At 45.2% G+C, this 20198-nt stretch overlaps 1 protein-coding gene across 1 annotated transcript in view; it reads right to left on the bottom strand.

Moving 5' to 3' along the window:
- Ppp4r1 (protein phosphatase 4 regulatory subunit 1) overlaps nucleotides 1-19546 on the bottom strand; it is a 52331-nt gene extending 32785 nt beyond the window's left edge. Inside the window, exons 1-4 of the mRNA XM_087906053.1 lie at nucleotides 19290-19546; nucleotides 19071-19115; nucleotides 3024-3108; nucleotides 2284-2390 (exon numbers count right to left, since the gene is read on the bottom strand). Of these exons, the coding sequence (XP_087762179.1) occupies nucleotides 2284-2390; nucleotides 3024-3108; nucleotides 19071-19115; nucleotides 19290-19296 (244 nt within the window). The 5' untranslated portion in view covers nucleotides 19297-19546. The remainder of the gene's footprint in view (nucleotides 1-2283; nucleotides 2391-3023; nucleotides 3109-19070; nucleotides 19116-19289) is intronic.
- Between the last annotated feature and the right edge of the window lie 652 nt (nucleotides 19547-20198).

The following is a 20198-nucleotide window of genomic DNA, read 5'->3' as shown; positions in this document are numbered from 1 at the left end:
ATGGACATAGAGAACCTGAAGTCCCTGAAACAAAAGTGTCGTTAACAGCGACAAAAAAACCCCCCTCAAGATCAGGAGGCAGGCTGGACTTCTGCAGCAAGGACTTTGCTGAGAGAAACTATCAAAATGCCCATTGAAAACCAGACTGAAAAGTAAAAGCAGTGGAAAGTGATGGAGATCTATTTATTATTATACACTTGTTTAACAGCTCCACATTCTCAACCATGTTAAAAAACATCTACTGAGCTGGGGCTGTAGCACATTTGGAATGCTTACGTAGCATGTGCCAAACCCCAGGCCTAGTGCTCAGTGCTGCAGAAAACTAAACATGGCAGAGAACATGCCTGTAATCCCAGCACCTGGGAGGTTAAGGTAGGAGGATCAGAAATTCAAGATCAAAAGAATAAACCAAATTTTTTAGACTATATATTTTTTCAAGATCAAGATTATTCTCAGTTACATAGCAAGTTCAAGGCCAATCGGAGTACAAAATACACACACAAATACACAACCAAACTAAAGATTTTAGAGGGAAAACAATACTCAAAAAATTAATGGTTAAAATTTCCTGACAGATATCCTCAAATTCAAGAAAATTGGCAAATTTGAGTAGAATTCATTTGCACCAAAACACAGCACAATAAAACTAGAGCTCTACATGGAGAGAGCTTTTAAAAGGAAGAAACAGACAAAACCAGACGAGCTAATTTCTCCACAGGAAGCCCCTGCAGCTCCACACAGCTTCTTTCTTTGACATGGCAGTCAGGCTATCCCAACCAGGGAACTTCAGAGTCAAGCCAAGTGTGCCCAGCTCTCACTCCTGTAAGTCACTTTAGAATGGCTCCAGGCACTTCAGTTCTGTAACAATCAGTACGACCTCTTAATTAGTCTTCCTGTCCCCCACATCTCTTGAGCCAGTTCACACTGCTCACCTGTTATAAACCAGACTTCATGGCCTCCATCCACACACCAAAGACCAAGGCCACCTTCAACTTTTCTGGCTTCTACCCTTGGTTTCCTCATGCCCTCTTCCTCCTGCATTGTGTCAGCCCAACAAATTCAACAAACCTGACTAAAGAACTTAAACAAAAACTACAAGATTATAGTTTACTAGACCTTTCTAAGGCCACTTCAGAGTAAGCAAACACAAGAACAATTATATGACAAAGATAAAATAGACTTAGAAATATTCTTTCCACTCTGAAAAAAACAATTAAAATTTTTACCTTAAAACTTTAAGTTTATTAAATGATTAGTTCATTTAAAAATGAGTCTTGTTGAGAAGCCAAAGAGTTTGTGAGAAATTAAAAACATTTTAATAAAGACTTAAGGAAAAAGAGATTTTCACATTTATTTTTGGATTACTTGTAAATTCAAGTATAAATATGTACTTAAAACTTGCCACTGGGGCTGGGGAGTCAGCTCAACGGGTAAGTGCCTGCGGTGCAGACACGGCCCCCAGACCACCAACCATCAGCACGCCAGTGAAAGCGGTATGACCCTGCAGCCCAGCACCCAGAGGAGAGGAGACAGGAAGATCCTGGGAACTTGCTGGCAGCCATCCTAGACACACAGCAAGCTCCAGGTCCAGTGAGAAACCCTGTCTCAAGGAAGTAAGGCAGAGTCACACAGCAGGACAGCTGTCTCCTCCTCTGGCCTTTGCAGGCACATACTACACACACCTGTCCTAAAATGTCACACACTACATTGTGTTCATTTTACCACAAGCAAAAACTCTTAAGACAAGTAACATCACATCATTATTATCTAATGTTCAAATCAAGTTCCCCCCTCCTCTCCTGACAGGGTCTCATTCTAAAACCCAGACTAACTGGGACTTAGTATGCAGCACAGGCTGGTTCCAAACTAGGGTAATCCTCCACCTCCATCCTCTAAGAGTTAGGATTACCAACATGAACCACCATGCCGCATTTGGGTTTACCTCTTTCCTAAGAGAGCTCTCCCGTCTTTAATAAGCCAATTTTCATCTTACAAATAATGACTAGAGACAACATGGTGGCACTATAAACTGATCTTTTTCCCCTATGACTAATGGGTTTAATAATTTCTTTAAAAAAAAAAATTTTTTTTGGAGCTAGGGTCTCTCTATGTAGTATAGAACAGCTCTGAACTCAAGGTCTTCCAGAGAGCTGGGATTACAGGTGTGGGTCACTGGGTCACTTGCCAAGTCTCAGGAAATCTTAAAGAACTCTCTTACCATGGTAATCTCTCCAACAGGGTTAGAAGTAACAACACACTCCTGTTCTCTGTGTGGACACATACCCGAGTCATCCGCTAATCTGCCAATTCTTTCCAGAACAGCAACACAGTCTCCTTCATCGTCGCAGACTTCCCTCAGTGTGTCCAGCAGACTCCGGGCCACCATTTGTCTACACAGAAAGAAATTCATGGAGTTCAGTGCTTTCAATACATAATAGAAGTTTAAAATACAGAATCCTTATGTTTCATAAAGACAACTTTTCTTATTGCAAGTCACATACTAAACTTGTAATTTCCTAGGTAGCAAAAGTTGTACTGACTTTATAAATAAGATTATTACCAGCTTTTTAAACCTTTATCCAAATAATTAGGGAAATTTCTAGTCACTGAATTTTCATTTCAATTATCCTCTTATCACAGGTAACAGTATATTAAATGTTCTATTTACTAGCATGAGTTTTTTACTATACACTGAAAACCTGCTGCAGAGACCGAGCCGCGGCAGAGCGCAGCAGGAAGGGCGCTACCTCTCGGTCACTGCTGTGTTCTGGGCCCTGGCACACACCAAGTGTGTCATGTCATCGGGTACAGGAGTAACATACTCCCTAATAAGCAATTAAATGAATAACAAAATTAGCCCAACAACAAACAAAAAGCAACAAAGGGCAACGAACAATAGAGATCAAGCTGTAAACTTGGGGACACTGACTGCACCTGGCACTTCCTCTGGGAAGGATAATTTTATATCCCTGCCGAGGTGAGCCCCTTTCTTCCCCTTACATGCTAACGAAGAACACACACACCTGTTAAACACGTTCTCACTTGCAGCATACTTGTCCAGCCTCCCCAGCGGTGTCAACATTTCATCTTGTGAGACGAAGTCCAGGGCTGAAGGTAGAATAATCACGTCAGACTCTGAGCTGCAGTCATCCACACCAACTAGCAGAGACATCACAAACACTCCTTATAACACTGAACTGGAACGCACCCTGCCTGCTGGAGCAGTGTGTGCTTCTGAAGCAGAGCGGTACAGAGAACTGTTAGACATCTTCAGATCAGCGCAGCGCTAGCTGCTGTCCTTCTCCACCCACACTGCTAACAGCCCCAGCTGCATACAGCCAGTGGTGACACAAACTCAGTACCAAGAATTTACATGTTTAGCAAGTGGGGTGGCATACGACTTTAATCCCAAACTTGGCAACATCTCTGTGAGTTTCAGGCCAGCCTGGTCTACAGAGTGGGGTCCAGGACAGCCAAGGCTACATAGTGAGATTCTGACTCAAAAAAATTAAAAACAAACAAATAAATATGTAAATTACATTCTCAGCGAAAATAGCTTGTGAAAAAGCAAACATTGACTTAGTCAATTCTATAACAAAGACACTAATGCTGAAAAGTGTCTGATTTCACTTACTGGAAAAGAACTAAAACTATAATTAGTATTTATATTCATTAAACAAATATTAAACACTACTGTGTCAACTACTTGGCTTATGTTGGGGAAGCAGTCATGAAAATGCTTGTTTTCTAAGAACTGACATCCTGTTGAGAAGAGTCTATGTTAACACAATCATTATGGTTACACGGATGTACACACCCCAAGGCAGATCTGCCAGAGCAGTGGGAGGGGAAGACTGAGCCAAGAGTCTAGAGGCAGGACTAAAGAGTTCTGAGCGCCCAGAGCGGAAGGTAAGAGTGGAAGATGTCCGCTATGTTTGCTGAGTTTGTCACACTTAGGCCACCTGACAGGGCATTTCTCCACTGTGTGATGACTGAGGGAGGAAGGGGACGTCAGGAGGTGAGGCTATTCAGACGCGCGCTCCAGAACTGCAGCTGTGAACCATCAACTGGACCAACATTACCGGGCAAAGTGAGCGCTGCTGCTATTTGAGAAGGGGTGTGCTGGTGTGAACAAGCCAGTGTTATTTGGGAAGAGGGACTGTCGAGTGAGGAACCGTCGTCATCAGACTGTCCTGTGGGCACCACGGTGGGTGCCAACCCTGGCCAGGTGGTCTTGGGAGATGTAAGAAAAGAAGACCACAGACCCAAGAGCGAGTTGTTGGCAAGCAGCTTCCCTTCATGGGTGGTGCTCTGTTCCTGCTTAGGCGCCACTCCCAATTCCAAGGATGGACTGTCATCAGGCCATATAAGCTAAATAAACCCGTCAGCCATAATAAATGCATAAGCAAACAGACGAATTAATGAATGAATGAACAAATGCTTTCAGTCATGGTGTTTATCACAGAAATAAAAAGCAAATTAGCGCACCGGGTCTTCTGATGTAGTCCTGGTTGGCCTAGAACTCAGAGATCCACCCACCTCTGCTTCTTGAGTGCTGGGAGTCTGTGTTACCATGTCCAGAAAAAATACTTTTAAATTTTATATTTTGTTTTAATTTTTCTCTCTAATAGTTAAGAGAAGCTGGGTATGGTGGTGCACACATGTAATCACAGCACTTAGAAGCAGGAGATTACACCGACTTTGAAGCCTACCAGAGGCTACGTACTAAGCAGCAGGCCACCCTAGGATGCACAGGAAGATCCTGTCCTGATGAAGGAAGAGGAAAGAGGGACTGGAGAGAGGGCTCGGTGGTTTCCTAACCACTGCTGCTCCTCCAGAGGGCACAGGCTCACTTCCCAGCACTTCCGAGGGGTAGCTCGGCTGTCTGCAACTGCAGTCCCAGGGACCTGACGCCCTCTGCTGGCCACTGTCATGCCAGACATGAGATGCAGGCAAAACACCTGCACACATAAAAGGAAAGAAAAGAAAGAACTGGGACACAGTCACACATGAAGTACGCGGTCAACAGGAAACACAAGTGAAAGTTCAGGCATGGCCAACAGAATGAGGCTGACAGAGAAGCCTGGCGCTAATTCGATCTAATAGGTTCCAGGGCATTTCCAAAACCCTACGAACTTTCACTGTCTGTAGACAGGATCTCACTATGTAGCCAGTCTGACCTGGGACCCACAACATAGCTTAGGCTAGCCTCAAACTCATGCAATCCTCCTGTCTCAACCTCCCAAGCACTAGAGTTAGAGGCATCTACCCCATGTCACAGCAATTTTTTTCCCTATTCTTACTTTATGGCACTTCTGCCCCTTGCTCTAGTAATTCTCATCAGTGCCTGCCACTGCCTTTCCATCTCATTCATATACATGCATACATACATGCATACATACATACATAATCTAGTTAAAAGAAAAATCTTACTAAAAACTTCTCCTAGATATTAATGATACAAAAGACCGACTTCCCAATCAAATCCCCCAATGCCACTGCTTATTTAAAAAGGATTTTAAATGCCTTAAATGAGTGTGCAGCACAGCCTACCCTGTAAAACTTGCTAGACAATATTCCCATGGAATACTATTAAAGTGAACACAGAAGACTATTTTAACTTGTTAAAGTAAAAATCTTTTCTTTAAAAACAAAAAAAGTGAACCACTTAAACATGCCCTTCCACTTCTAAGAAAGACGATAACAATGACCAAATTTATTCTCATAAGCTAGGTGGTTAATGAAACAAAAGAGATTAGCCCCATTCTGCCACAATTGACTGCCTGGAAAAACAGGTCTCACCACCAGGCAGATCCTCAAACATCCTGGCAGACTGAGTTGATAATCCAGGGAGGCCAAAGCTGCAAAATTTGCAGGACTGAACATCTTAGGGGAGGGCTTCAGAGGGTTGGTCCCCTTCCTCTTGGGTTTCTAAAACAGGCTCTCTATGTAGTTCACGTAGACTCTCCACTTACAGTTCTGCCTCAGCCCCTGAACCATCCCACATCCATCTCAGAAGGTCCACTTTAGATGAACACTGGAACTACATACATGTAAGGGTCCAAGGAATAACTACTTGAGATCAGGAGAACAGCTCTCTATCAAAAAGTCCATGTCTCCATCACTGCAGTGAAAAAATAACCCCGACCCACACAGGATCACAAGCAGCCTCGGAGGAGTCAAGTCTGACACCGAGGGCTGCTCTCGTTATCACACAGGCTCAGACGCTCAGGTAACTAACTTGGGCTCTAAAGTGCAATTCCCAGAGTGATAGAAACGACTGCAAAAACAGATGTGGCCCTCAAAGGTAACATCTTCGATGTCTAGTATTGCGGAGGCCCGAAATATGAGCCAATTTCTAGGAGACCAAAGGTCATAGAGTAGGAACTTACAAGGCTATTGTGCTTCTACCTCAAAGGCCCAGCTTATGCTGAGCAGAGAGTTCTGTAGTAAGGAGGCTGCTTGTTGTCACAGCACAGAGGGAAATCCTGTTATTGTCAACAGGTGTGGCTAATTGTAGACCTTGTGCTCCAGGAATAGAGAAGATCTGTTCCTACCTCAAACAAGGGTCTAAGGATCCAAGTAAGTTCCAGTTCCCTTTATGGAGAAAACTTGGGATTCTACCCAGGGAGTGGTTTGCCAACAGAATGTTTTGGTCTAGGGTATAAGTGTGACTTGTTTTGTTCTAGCTACAGAATGTTTAACTATGAATGTAGCCAGCGACTTTCAATTAGCATGTTCATTTCCCGTATCATATTAATGCAGTCTTTTCTCTTACCCCTACCTTTTGGGATCAGGGTATTTTAAGCAGTTGGAAATTAAATGTGGATGAATTTTCAGTACTCACTGGAATTCCCTCTCGACACTATCCTATGTGTTTCTCCACTTTATTATTTTCATTCGCATCTTCATAGTCTTTATTATATTTCTAAATCTCCACGCCCTTATTTTGGAGAAAGGTATTTTTGTTGAGGCTAGTCCCCGGCATAGCATACAACAACAAAAACAACAAATAGATATGGAAACCAAGTATAAACAAACCAATTCAATGGCAGCACCAGACTCACAATTATCAAGACAGCAGGACTAGTAGACAAGCACACGGCACAGTCTAACTGTTACCGCAGCTGTGCCGAGCACCGTGGACGCCTGCAGGGCACCTAGAAGCACTCACAGCACAGGAGGAAAGGAGTAGGAATAGTCAAAAGCCCCTGACTTTCGAGTGAAGGAAAAAAAATGAAAATACACTAGGTTCGAACAGATAATACAAAACAAATGAACAGGGAACATGAAGAAATAACGTTAAAAAATTGAAACAAAAGCCAGGCAGTGGTGGCACAAGCCTTTAATCCCAGCACTCGGGGCAGAAGCAGGGAGATCTCTGTGAGTTCAAGGCCAGCCTGGTCTACCAGAGTGAGTTCTAGGACAAGCTTCAAAGCTACACAGAGAAACCCTGGGGGTGGGGGGTGGGGAGGAAACCAAACAATAGCAGAATAGAGTATCACTCAGCCATAGGAAAATGTCAGGCATTGTAATATGCATACATTTGAAGTCTGCAAAGGAAAGGGAATATAAGAATATTTGAAGAAATAATGAACCCCAGAAAAACCAAATTTGATGAAAACTATTAGTCGATAGGCCCAAAGGAGTCAATGAATCCTTTTTGAAAAACCATAAAGAAAAATGCGCCTATCTATAATAAAACTGCTTAACACCAGTCACAGAACCTCTTAAACTAGGGCTGACCCGTTTTACGTATAAACAGAACAAGACTTCCACAGGCTAGAAGGCAGGAGAGCAATAACTTTAGAGTCCTGACAAAGATCAGGGGCTGCAGAAATGACTGAGTGTTTAAGAGCACTTGCTGCTCTTACAGAGATCATATTAGCTTCTAACTCCAGTTCCAGGTAATCTGATGCTCTCTTCTGCCAGTACTGCATACACGTGGTGCAGATATATACATGCAGACAAAACATAAATAGATAAAAAGATAAATAGAAATTTTTTTTTTGAAAAAGAAAGTAAGGTCAGTCTAGCACTCCATACCCAACAGCCAGAAACCTTTCAACTACAGGCTTCTGCAGACAATGCAAGGCTGATGTCAGCAGACATTCAGTGGAGGACGAGACCCTACATCTACACAAAGGAATAAAGAGTATCAGAAATGGTTAAATAAAAAGGCTAAGCCGGGTGGTGGTGGCACACACCTTTAATCCAGCACTCAGGAGGCAGTGGCAGGTGGATCTCTGAGTTTGAGGCCAGCCTGGTCTATAGAGTTAGTTCTAGGACAGCTAGGGCTACACAGAAACCCTGTCTCGAAAAATCAAAAATAAATAAATAAATAGCTATTAGCTTTGAAAGGTAAAGCAAAAATATGTACAATAAAATGAGTAATAAGCAGTATAATACTACACAAACATACAACAGTCAGAAGACAAGAAGAGCATAGCGCATGCTTCTGCCAACTGCCGCATGAAAAGATACTACAAGACGTCAGAGTCACAGCTGTAACAAAGCACACCCAGAGCAAAATCTTGAAAGCAACCATTACTTTTAAAATCAAAGGTGAATAAAAAATAAAGTCCATAAGCAACACAAATGAAGGGAGGGGGAAAAGATAAAGGGAGTAAAACAGAGATAGGATCCATAGGTAGAAAAAAGAAGAAATTTAAACGCAGCCATATTATAATTGGGAACATTAACTGTGAAAGGCCTAAATACATCTATTAAAAGAACAGGGACTTCAAAATAGGTTTAAGAAAACAACACTAAACCATGTACATAACTAGTGCAGAAAATTTTTACATAATTTCTAATCTATAATTCATAAAATACCTTATTCATTATGAACTAAAGGGCTATAAAAGCTACTGGACACTCATTTGCCCTCAGTTTTCTCTCTCCTAATGTAAGGCTGCTGAACTAGCATGATCTCATCAGGTACCTTCATGTGGGCTCTAGAATTCTACGACTATGACCAAACTGTTTCATCAGTCTCACATGTGTTCACCTTAAAGATAAACATGATTCCGGTTCATAAAAGGTAGAGGAAAGCAGGGGAGCTATTGTTAAACACACTACTGTGTTTAAGACAGTGTGGAGATTTATCAAAGGCTCAGAAATTGTTTATGCAGGTCTAGAAGGTAGCCTACAGATATCTATGTTTAATAAATATCCTCACTAATTTAGACTGTTTACCAACCATATCTGAAAAACATACTTTTAAGACGACAGGAAAACCATATTCTGTTCCTACCTTTTTGTCCCCTTCTATCAATTATGGATGACATTCTACACAAAAATCAGGCTCTGGTCTGGAATAACAGGCTCATCTTTCTAGTTCTAGCATTGCTGCCTCAGTCAGGAGTCATGGAGTCATTGTGAGTTATCTTCCCTAGTCTATTTAGAAGTCCACCCCACTTTACACATGCCCACGTGCCCCTAATCTCATGGTACTCATGTCTCAGCATTCTGAGCTGACACCACCACACCTGCCTTTACATCGCCCTTGACTGGACTTGCTATAACTGTAGATTTCATCCCACTGAAGGCCAGAAAGCCTTACGACAGATGACTATGGTTTGTCTTACCTAGCTTACCGTGCAAATGCCTGCCACAGTTATAATGAGAAACTTAGAAATAATCAAAAGGCCAAGCATGGTGGTATACACCTTTAATCCCAGCACTTGGAAGACAAATATCAGGCCTCTCCACATGCAAACTCTGCATTTAGGACTGTTACTAGAAACACAAAATTTCAATGTACCTTCTGCATGATAAAACCAGTGAATAGGATAGCACCTAACTATAATAGTGACAGGGATGGACCAAATGATTAAAAACCAAAACCAAAAAAAAAAAAAAAACCCAAAGGCGAAAAGGTCCCCCTAAGGAGGTACATATCTGAGATGGCATGCATCATGTGGGTACACACAGGGCCTACTTTTAGTTGACCTGATAAAGAAATAAAACTGTGTTTTTTTTTTGGGGGGGGGGGGGAGATGTGATTGAAGCTTGACCAATAGGACAAGAAAGAGGTCTATTTAAGCAAAAATCCCAAAGGTGATGCTCACCTTTAAACCCAGCACTTGTGAGGCAGAGGCAGGTAGATCTCTCAAGTTGGAGGCCAGCCTGGGGCCCAAATCTCTATTTCAGTACAAGACTTTTGAAGGGAAAGCCTGAGTTGCCAAACCTGCAGGTATATTTTCATGACAGACATGAGAGATGCATTTTCCACTTGTTTAAAGAAACCAGTAAGGAAATCCACTAAACTGAATTTTACATTCTTTTTTCTTCCAGATCACTTTCCGTTTTTACCACAGAATTTTATCGTAATATGACTTTATGCTTGCGAATTTGTTTCTCTGTGCCAAAGAGAAGCCTAATATGTGAACTTTCAGGCTGGGGACATGGCTCAGTGAGTGAAGGATCCAAGTTCAGACCCCCAGCCCTCACAAAGAGCCGAGTGCAGTTGGTCTCTGTAATCCAATCCGCTCTAGCCAAAAGTCAACTCAATTCTGTGGGAAACCTTATCTCAGATAAAGCAAGGAGTCTCTGATCTCCACATATGTGTACACAAACACACACACACTTTTCTTCAATCATACAACTTAAAATGTTTGTTTTCATTGCTGCTCTTAATGCTATTGACCAGGTAGAATATATCACGGAGTATGACAAACAGTAAACAAATTTTTATTGAAAAGGCATCGGTCTTTGTCAACACAACACAAACGAGTCAGCTGAGAAGACGGAACTCTACACAAAAAGCGTTAGTCTCGCTGACAGGGTGTGGGTATGTTTAGATGTGGAATACTTTATTAGCATTTACTTACATTGCAGCATCAGAACACAGAACCAGGGATGGAGAGGTGGACCAGCACTAAAGAGCAATTGCTCCCTCTTTCAGACAACTCAGATTCAGTGCCCAGCACCTTCAGGCATGATGAAGGGGGGTATTGCAGACAAGACATGGCCATTTCACTGAAGAGCTCAAAGAAGCTGGGATTACATCGGCACAAGACTGGGCCTGTCAACATCCTGTTATAAAAGGTAGGAGCTTACAGGGCCACACCCTTCCCTGAGGATTTTATAAGCAGTTAACAGTTGCTAGGAGGTGAGGGACTCAACAGAGCCTCAACCCACCTAAGAAGCTATAGGCAGTTAATGGTTACTGGGGGGAGAAGGGGCCACTGCTAAGGGTCCACACTACTGTAAATACCACCTCAGCCTTGCTCACAGAAGCAGTCCTAAGGAAAGTCGGGGGCTACCGCCCCCAAAGGCACAAAAGTAGAAAGAAGAGTAGTTAAAGGAGGCAATCCCTGAGAGTAGGGAACGATGACAGGGTAATACACTGTCTCCATTGAGGGAGCTGTGCAGGTAAGCATAGACTACACCTGGAATTAACTAAAACCCAAGCAGCGGGGATAATGTGGAGGATTTTTCTTAATTAAATCATTTTAAGTGGGAAGGCCCACTTTTAACCTTAATTTTTTGTTTGTTTTTCAAGACAGGCCTCTGTGTAGCCCTGGCTATCTTGGAACTCTGTAGATAAGGCTGGTCTTGAATTCAGAGTTCCTCCTCCTTCTGCCTCCTCAGTGACAGGATTAAAGGTGTGAATAACCGGCCACACCTTTTGCTGGCAGCCTGTATAAAGGACTGAAGGAAGTGTGCTCTGCTGGCTGGCTCTCTCACTCACAAATCCACTCTTTTACCGGCACTGGAGCACGCTTCATAGGAATTCTGATGTAAACTGAGGATCAGCTGAGACATCCAACCTCATAAAATAAACAACTGTTAAATTCTTGGACCTTCCATTGGTGACAGTCGTTGTTGGACTAGTGGACTATATATTTTATCAGTCTGATCCTCTGAAGAACCCTGACTAATATAACATGTATGAAATTACTACTAAAGTAATAAAAATGGGACTTTAATAGTTTTAACAAATAAACATACCAAAAAATGACCAGGGAGCTCCCTTGCAGGGCAGAGTTCCAGTAAGTTAGTCTGACAGACTCAGGACAGACAGCTGTCACTCTAACTGGGGTGGAGAGTGTCAGGCAGTCATCACTCCTCCCCTCCTTACAAGAGGGGAACCTGCCTTTTACAGTGCGGAAATCTGGCACACGCTACTTCCCAGAAGAGGAACTGAGAGGCTGCAGTGCTGAGCAAACACGATTACCACATCACTGTCCTGACAAAAAGCAAAAACAACGATGAGCACGCTGTCTAGAGCCCAGTGTCTCTGGTACAGCGCTCACACGCCTGTCATCACAGTCTCTAGACCCAAAAGCTGGAAGACTGCAAGTCTCAGGTCAACCTGGGCTACATAAGCTCTTGCCACTTTACACCACACATAGGGAACACTGTCTAAAATAAAAATAAAATAGATAAATTAAACTGAAAAATAAAACCTATGTAGCATCACAAATGGTGAGCGCTGAGAAAATGGTGTGTGAAGTTCAATTAGCAGTTACGATGAAGGATAGAGTGTGGCCAACTGATGCATTGCAATATGAACTACACACGCACAGCAGAAGTCCACCAGTGCTACATGTTTCAGAGTGAAAAGTGACTATGTCTAGGAGAGAATGCCTTTGCTCTTAGGAGATGAGGACTAGAGGTAGGTAACAATTTATTCCTGAAAGGCTCACTCAGAAATCAAGAGTAACCCATGCACTGTATTTTGGCTGTTTGTATAATTATGTGGATGGAGGCAGAGCCAACTGGAAAGGTGTTAACAGTGACTGAATACAGGTGGAGTTTCAGTCCAGAAAGTCACTATATTTGTGCTGCTTTTATATGAGAGTGAAGACTTAAAACTAGTAAGTTTAATTTTAAAATAAATTATATGATACAAATTAGGATTTTGTTCTAACTTAGCTTGCTCAGAAAAGTAAAGGTCCACCTCAGCAGTTGATAACTCTATCAAGTTATGTAAAGTTATATACCAAAGGCCTACTATGTTCTGGGGACTCAGCTATGGGTAAAAATAAAAATTTGTCAGACCTTGGATTTTACAATAAAGAAGTTGACAAACTGAGACCAGCATGTCAAAACAGTTCCATCTTCAACTGTTGTAAATCAAGTCTTATTGGGAAACAACTTAGGTTCACAAATTTATACAGACACTTTTACTCTTTCATGGCAAATCTGAGCCATACAAAAGCAGTCATGAGTTTACAAACCTATTGCTTAAACTACCCGACCCATTGTAGACTAGCTTAGTGTTGTAGCAAAAACATAATTAAGCCACTTTTTGGGGGGGAGAATATTAATTCTATTTTTGGAGATGGTCTCTGTCTATTATGTAGCTCTGGCTGTGTTAGAACCTGGAACTCACTCTGTAGACCAGGCTGGCCTTGAACTCAGAGTTCCTCCTGCTTCTGCCTCCTCAGCGACAGGATTAAAGGAGTGTGCCATCATGCCTGTTTTTTGTTTGGTGCTGGGGATGGAATTCAGCACCTGCACATGGGAGGCCAGAGCTCGCTCTCCACTGAGCTACAACCCTAGCCCAAATCCTAACTTTAAAAAGACAAACCCGAGAAGCATGTGATTCAGTCTTTACATAGCCTCAGGCAATGGAGTCTAACTGTCAAATCTGAATTTGAACTTTGCAATAATGTTCAAGATGTTTATTAAAACATATTAAAGTTACTGAAGTACTGAACAGCACTAACTCTTTAGAGATGGTTTTTATGAGTAACTGAAACACTATCTAGCCAGATGGTGGTGGTGCGCATCTTTAATCCCAGCAATCGGGATCTAGGTCTAGAATTTGGTCTTGTGTAGCCTAGTGGAACTCAAATGCACTACCTTCCAGCCTCAGCCTCATTTTGGGACCACAAGTAAGCACCCCTACCACCCTAAATGGCTAAGAATAATCTATGGCACAATGGACCTTCCATATGCACAGATTTGGCATCCATGAATAACTGAATGGGGTAGGGGAGCTTGCTTCTATATTGAAAACATATAAATGTCCATCATTATTTCTGAAATAACACAACAACTATCTGTATTAGATATTATGAGAAATGTCCTCACACGCTAAGCAGTGTCTGGTACTGGGATGCTGACCAAGGTCTGTAAATACGTGCAGAAGAGGGAGTTAGCAAGGTCATGCTTTCTAGCTGCTGACTGAGAGAGAAACATAGCTCCCAAACAGGACTCAACAGGTGTGAGTCACCATGGGGTTCCCTAAGTTTGAGGACACTTCTCTTATGGTCTCATTAGCCCAGTTACTTTGGCTAGTCATTCTATTTTCCATGGGTAATTCAAATAAAAAAAGTGGACAAACCCAGATCCAAATTATCATAAAGTCCCAGCAAGCAAGTAAAGTGTTGAGTTATTTCTACCAAAACACAGCTGAAGTAAATGTAAAAACAATCGGCTTTAGAACCCAGTTGTAAATACGGAGGTCCAGTGCAGCATTAATGCTGTACTGACCAGTTTCAACAGGTATGTGCCTGCCTCCTCCCCCTTCCCTCACAAGTGCACAGTACCAGGGTGAGTGAGAGCTACAGTTCAGCGGAGGGAGCATGACAGTTCATCTGCTTCTGTATGTGTCTAAATTCTCACCCTAAAATCACGTTCTCGAAAACCAACAAAGCACACTGAAAACTAAAAATGTGCAATCTTCCTATTATTTGACAATCGAACACTTATTCCTAGTTTCCAAAAACTCTCAGCAAACTTGATCTTTGAGCCTGATGTAGGAGGGAGGGCACGGTAGGACTGTGGGCTGAGAGGAACAGCTAGTTCTAGCCCCGTCATTTCTGTCCTCTGCTTGCACACTCCCCACAAGCCCCCCAGAAACATGTAAAAGGATTCTAGAACCCATCAAAGGAAAAACCTGTGAAATGGCACACTCTACATCCGGCTCCAAAAGCTCAGAACCACGTTGTTACTGTTAAAACGAGTGTAAACAAGAACTAAGCTAGATCCCGGGCGCCACAGCAGCGCTCTGGAAACTGAAACCCTAGTAGCACCCTGGACTAAATGTCAGAAGAACTTCAGGCCTGGCTTCCAACCAACAGTCTACATGACTATTAATGTTATAAACTAGGCAATGTAAATCTCAGTATTTTATTTTAAAATTTTTAAAATTATGTGTCTGGGTTTTCTGCCTGGATCTATGTCTGTGTGCCACCATGCCTGGTGCCCGTGGAAGCCTAAAGAGGGTGTTGGATTCCCTTGGAGCCAGAGTTACAGCTGGTTGTGAGTCTTCATGCAGGTGCTAGGAACTGAACCTGAGACCTATGGAAGAGCACAATGCTCTTAATCCATGAGCCATCTCTCCAGGCCCCAAATACGCTATTTTAAGAACCTAGGTTAAAGTTGTGCCTGAACTTGGGGAGTTCTCTCCCTGTGATCAGCATCCAACGACCAGAGCACAGAAGGAAGACTGTCTCTCTGGCTAGGGTGAAGCACCCAGGTTTACTTCCGCATGCTGCTTTAAGTCTACACGTTAATCAAACTCGTACAGTGATGTTCTAGCCACACTAACAACTTTGTCTGCAGCTGTTAAGTCCTAACTCATCCATTTCAGAAACTCAGCAACATCAAATTGTACCTTTGGAAAAAAAAATGCCTAAGCATTTCTCTAAAAATCTATAATTATATATTGATTCCATTATTCAAGAAAGATAATCTTAAATTTTTAAAAATTTTACTCAAGAAATCTGGTGAAGCATCTATTCAAATAGTCACTTGTTTGCCTTCACTTTGAAAATGAAAGTTTTTTACACAATACATTACTGAAAAGTTTCAAACATGAAAAGAGTTTTATTATATTCAATTTCAATACATTCTAATAGTGGCAACATTCATCTTTATGGCCTTTCCATAAACGATACAATACACTTACTATGACTGAAGGAAAATTTTTCTCCAAAGGTCTTTGATCAACTCCTCCCAGTCTACAAAGATCCATACAGACTCAGGAACTGGAACCAATTAAGACCTGGTTCCCACCTTCTCCTTTCTTGGTGTCCCTTCCAACATGGCCTTGGCCATGCATCTTTTAGAAAAGACAACCAAGATTCTAGGGCCTGACCACAAACTAATTTTCTTCCTATCATGAGGGCACCCAGCTGGCTACAATCCATAAAAGAGCAATTCACACTTGCAAGCTGGTGAACTGGAGCCCTCTGCCATCCCAGGCTCTAGGACAGTGGTTCTCAACCTGTAGGTCGTGACCTCTTGGAGTCAAATGACCCTTTAACAAGGGTTAACTAAACCATCAGAAAAAAAATATTTACATTATACTTCACAGTTGAAAATCACAGTTATGAAGTAGCAACGAAAATAATTTTATGGCCGGGAGTCACCACACCATAAAGAACTGTATTAAAGGTCACAGCATTAGGAAGACTGAACCCCACTGCTCTGGGATGTGAGAAGCCTTCTTCTCTCTTTACAAACCATCTTGCTCTCCATGTGGGCACTACAGTCAGATTCTCTCCTCATTTTTTCTCCCTTCACGAGAGACCAGAGTGGCCAAAGACACTGTTCTCAACACTCTAGGTATAGGTATTAATGTGTAAAAGCTTTAGCAACCGAGAAAACCCAGCGGTTTCTCTAAGAATCTTCAACCAAATTACAATTAACTGATAAACTATTTATGCCTTCGAATACGTAACGTTTTATCCTAAACCGAACAGAGAACTAAACCTTAAAAAGGTAAACTGCAAGCATTTAGCAACATTTCTAAGTAAAGACTTCATAACGTCACACCGTTTCCTCCTCTGCTTCTCGTGCCTCACGTCAGTACTGTTCAGTACTGTTCTGAGAGCCGCACGTACTGCTCATGCTAAGTGATGAATGATGATATAAGGGAGGGGACTTTTTTCAGACCTGTCCAATGACAAGACATAGGCACGAGGGAGCTAAGTGAGACACCTCAGTTGATCCAAAGTGCCCCTTGCCAAAACTGCAACAAGGCAGGCCACTGGCACCATCCTGCCAGCACTCTCGAGAGCTCAAGTGGTACCCATCCTTTCCCTTTCTACCCAGCAACCCCTAGCTTCCTCCTCCAGACTGCTGCTCCCCAACAGCTACCGAGAAACTCCCCTGCACCTCTGCAGGGGGGCACGGCACCAAGCTCAAAGTGAATGAATGCTCAGATGTTTCTGCTACAGCCAGCCACAAAGACTCACACCTTATACCAACAAGAAGCCCCTGCCCCAAGATAACATGATTAAAGCCACACCTCCAGTCCTAACCTTGCTGGAGATCTAAAATCAACAGGTGCTTTGATTAATATCTGAAGCAAAATGCTAGGCCAATAAGTGACCCATGTGGAAAAAAATTAAACATAGAAGCTGTCTTTACTGTGTGTGCTGCTCCCTCAAGACAGTTACTTAAGAAAACAGTACTCGGCATCAGTCCCCAAACAGATTTAGCAACAGGTAAGTCTGATATGACTCACAGGCTTTAAAGACACTCTTCAGAGATGCCGTCTGCGCAGGTTAGTTTTGTGTTAAGGTAGAGAAAGCTGAGAAGAGGGCACCTCCTTATCTGGCAGCAGGCAAGCCTAGAGGGCATTTTCTTAGTGACAGATGTTAAGAGGGCCCAGCCTATTGCCTGTAGTGTCATCGCTGGTTGCTGGGTTCTACAAGAAAGCAGGCTGAGCAAGCCAGGAGGAACAAACCAGAAAGCAGCACTCCTTCCTGGCTTTTACATCAGCCCCACCCCCACCCCGTTCCAGCCTTAACTTCCTTCAGTGATGAACTGTGATGTGGAAGCATAAGCCAAATCCTTTCCTCCCCAAGTTGCTTTCGGTCATGGTGCTTCATCACAGCGATAGATGCCCTGACGGAGACGCTTTCTAAACACTACATTTCTAAACACTACATCTCCCTTTGCTCAGAGCAGGATTTCAATTGGGTAAAGACAATCATACCAGACAATGCTAAGGATTATCTACATAGTGTTTGGAAAAGCAGTTTCAACTATGGCATCTCTGGATTACCTGGGCAGGTATTAAACCACACTTCCGGTCTGGGCAGGGTTTCCTGTAACTAGACAGCGCTTGAACCAGAGTAACTAGCTCAATTCTGACTAATGTTTGGTCCCCTTAAGTCTCCCATGATCTACGCTTGATACATTTTCAGCAGTCTTTATTCCTAAAACGCATTTCAAAGCTAGTGATCTAATTTTTCATCAGTAGACCCCCTAGCTTCCTCCTCCAGACTGTTGCTCCCCAACAGCCACGGAGAAGCTACCCTGCGCAGTTGATGCAGTCCCTGTCTGCATTAGCACGAGTAGAAATCGTCTCCACTTAGGTGTAATTTACAACTTCTTCCCACATAAACTTAGCTAACTCATCGTAGGTTTTTCGGTCTCTAACCCGTAACATTTTCCGCTTAGTAAAACATTCAAATGAAAGATATCTAAATAATTCACTTCCTTCACCACAATGGAAACAATGTCCAAAAGTTGAGCAGCTTTCTTCTTTTTTTTTTAATGTACAAAAGAATCAACTCTTTAAGAAAAAAAAAACTTCAATATCTCAACGAAACCTGCAATTTTAGCATTTAAATATGCGGTTGAGTTTAGAACGTCCTGGATTAAAAAAAAATCTGCTCTCTGAACCTAGTCACTGCAGCCTGCCAAGGCCACACCTTCTAATCACCCCGAAATTCCCAAGTCAAACGTGTGAGTGGCGGTGAGGGGACCTGAGACGGCTCAGGGCTCAAGTAAAACACAGATCAGCGCTCTGCACAGACCCGGGCGAGGGAACCCCAGGAGGGCGGGCCGGGGCACCGGGCCACCGCGCAGCCCGGGAGCGCTGCGGAAACACCTCCCGGCGCCGGCAGCCTCCTTCCTCGGGGCGAGGGTGCGGAAGACACTCAGGAAAAACACACCCATGTCCCTCTCCGGCCTCCGCCCCACGGGCTTCTGCTTCCCCAACAGCCGCCCCACGGCCCGAGGGAGCTTGCGGGCGGCGGCCGCAGTCGGGCCACGCGGGCATCCCCGGCGCGCCAGGGTCCCGAGTCCGCTCGCCCGCCAGTCCGCTCGCCCGCCCGTCCGTCCGCCCGTCCATCCGCCCGCCAGCCACTCACGTCCGTCCACGTCCTCCGGCGGGTCCTCCTCGAGCAGCGAGAGGTCTGCGCCGGGGGAGAGAAGAAAGGCCGGGTCAGCGTCCTGGGCCGGCGCCGCGCCCCAGCCGCCCGCCGCCCGCTCGGCGGCGTCTCCCCGCGCCGGCCTGTCCCGGGTGCCGCCGAGCGCGGGGAGCCGCCGCCGCCGTCGCCGCCGCCGCCCGGGGAACTGGGGCCACGTACCCGCCATCTTGTGCTCGCCCCCGCCTCCTCGTCTCCCGGGATCCCGCTCCGCGAGCCGCGCGAGCCGGGAGCCGGTGGGCGCGCGCGCGGGCCGGCGGGGGCGCGCGCGGGGCGGGCCGAGGTCCGGGCCTGCGGCAGCGGCTGCGGCGGCGGCGACTCCCGTCCGCCCGCCTCCCGCGCACCAGCCGCCCTTCGCCCGCCTCCCGCGCCCGGTGGGCCGGCGGGGCCCCGAGGCAGGCGCGTCCCCACCCGCGGCTAGAGGCGCCCTGGCTCCGAGCGTGCGGAGCGCGGCGCGAGCTGCCCGCCGGGGTGGACCTGCGGCTTGTGCCCGAGCCCGGCGGGCGGGGTTCCCGCGGCCCGCAGCTCTGTTGGGTCACCGGGCCTCGCCCACCGCCGGTCGCCGCCCGCTCCGCCGCGCGCTGCTCGTTGCCCGCGCCCCTCCCAGACCTGCTCGTGCGTCGCCGGCGGTCCGCGGCCCAGGCTCCCGCCTCCGTGTGGAGGAAGCGCCGCCTCCGCCCGCCCGCCCGCTTGCTCGCTCGCTCGCTCGCGCGCCCGAGCCTCGCGAGTGACTGAACAAAGCCCGGGCCCCAGGGCCGGACGACAGTTGAGTGACAAAAGTTCCGCCCGGCTCGGCTCGGCCGGCCTTCCCGTGCGGCACGTTAGAGCCGCGGCACCGGCCTCGGAGCCCGCGCGCCGCCCGCTCGCCAGAGCTGCCCCAGAGCGGCCGCGGGCGCGCGGGCCGGGCCGAGTCCAGCCTCTCCGAGGTCCCTAGCCTTGTGACCGAGCGCTGGGAGGCTCGACGAGGATACCTGCCCCCTCCGCCTCTCCGGGGAATGGCAGACTATCAGGAGTCTAGCACGGTGCTTGCTGCCTAGGGAATCTGGTGGCGGGGTGCCTGGGATTGGTAAT

The sequence above is a fragment of the Myodes glareolus genome, chromosome 1, assembly GCF_982192425.1.
Source record: "Myodes glareolus chromosome 1, mMyoGla1.1, whole genome shotgun sequence".
Classification (NCBI taxonomy): domain Eukaryota; kingdom Metazoa; phylum Chordata; class Mammalia; order Rodentia; family Cricetidae; genus Myodes; species Myodes glareolus.
The sequence above is the reverse complement of the archived record's forward strand: the minus strand, read 5'-3'. Positions and strand labels throughout refer to the sequence as shown.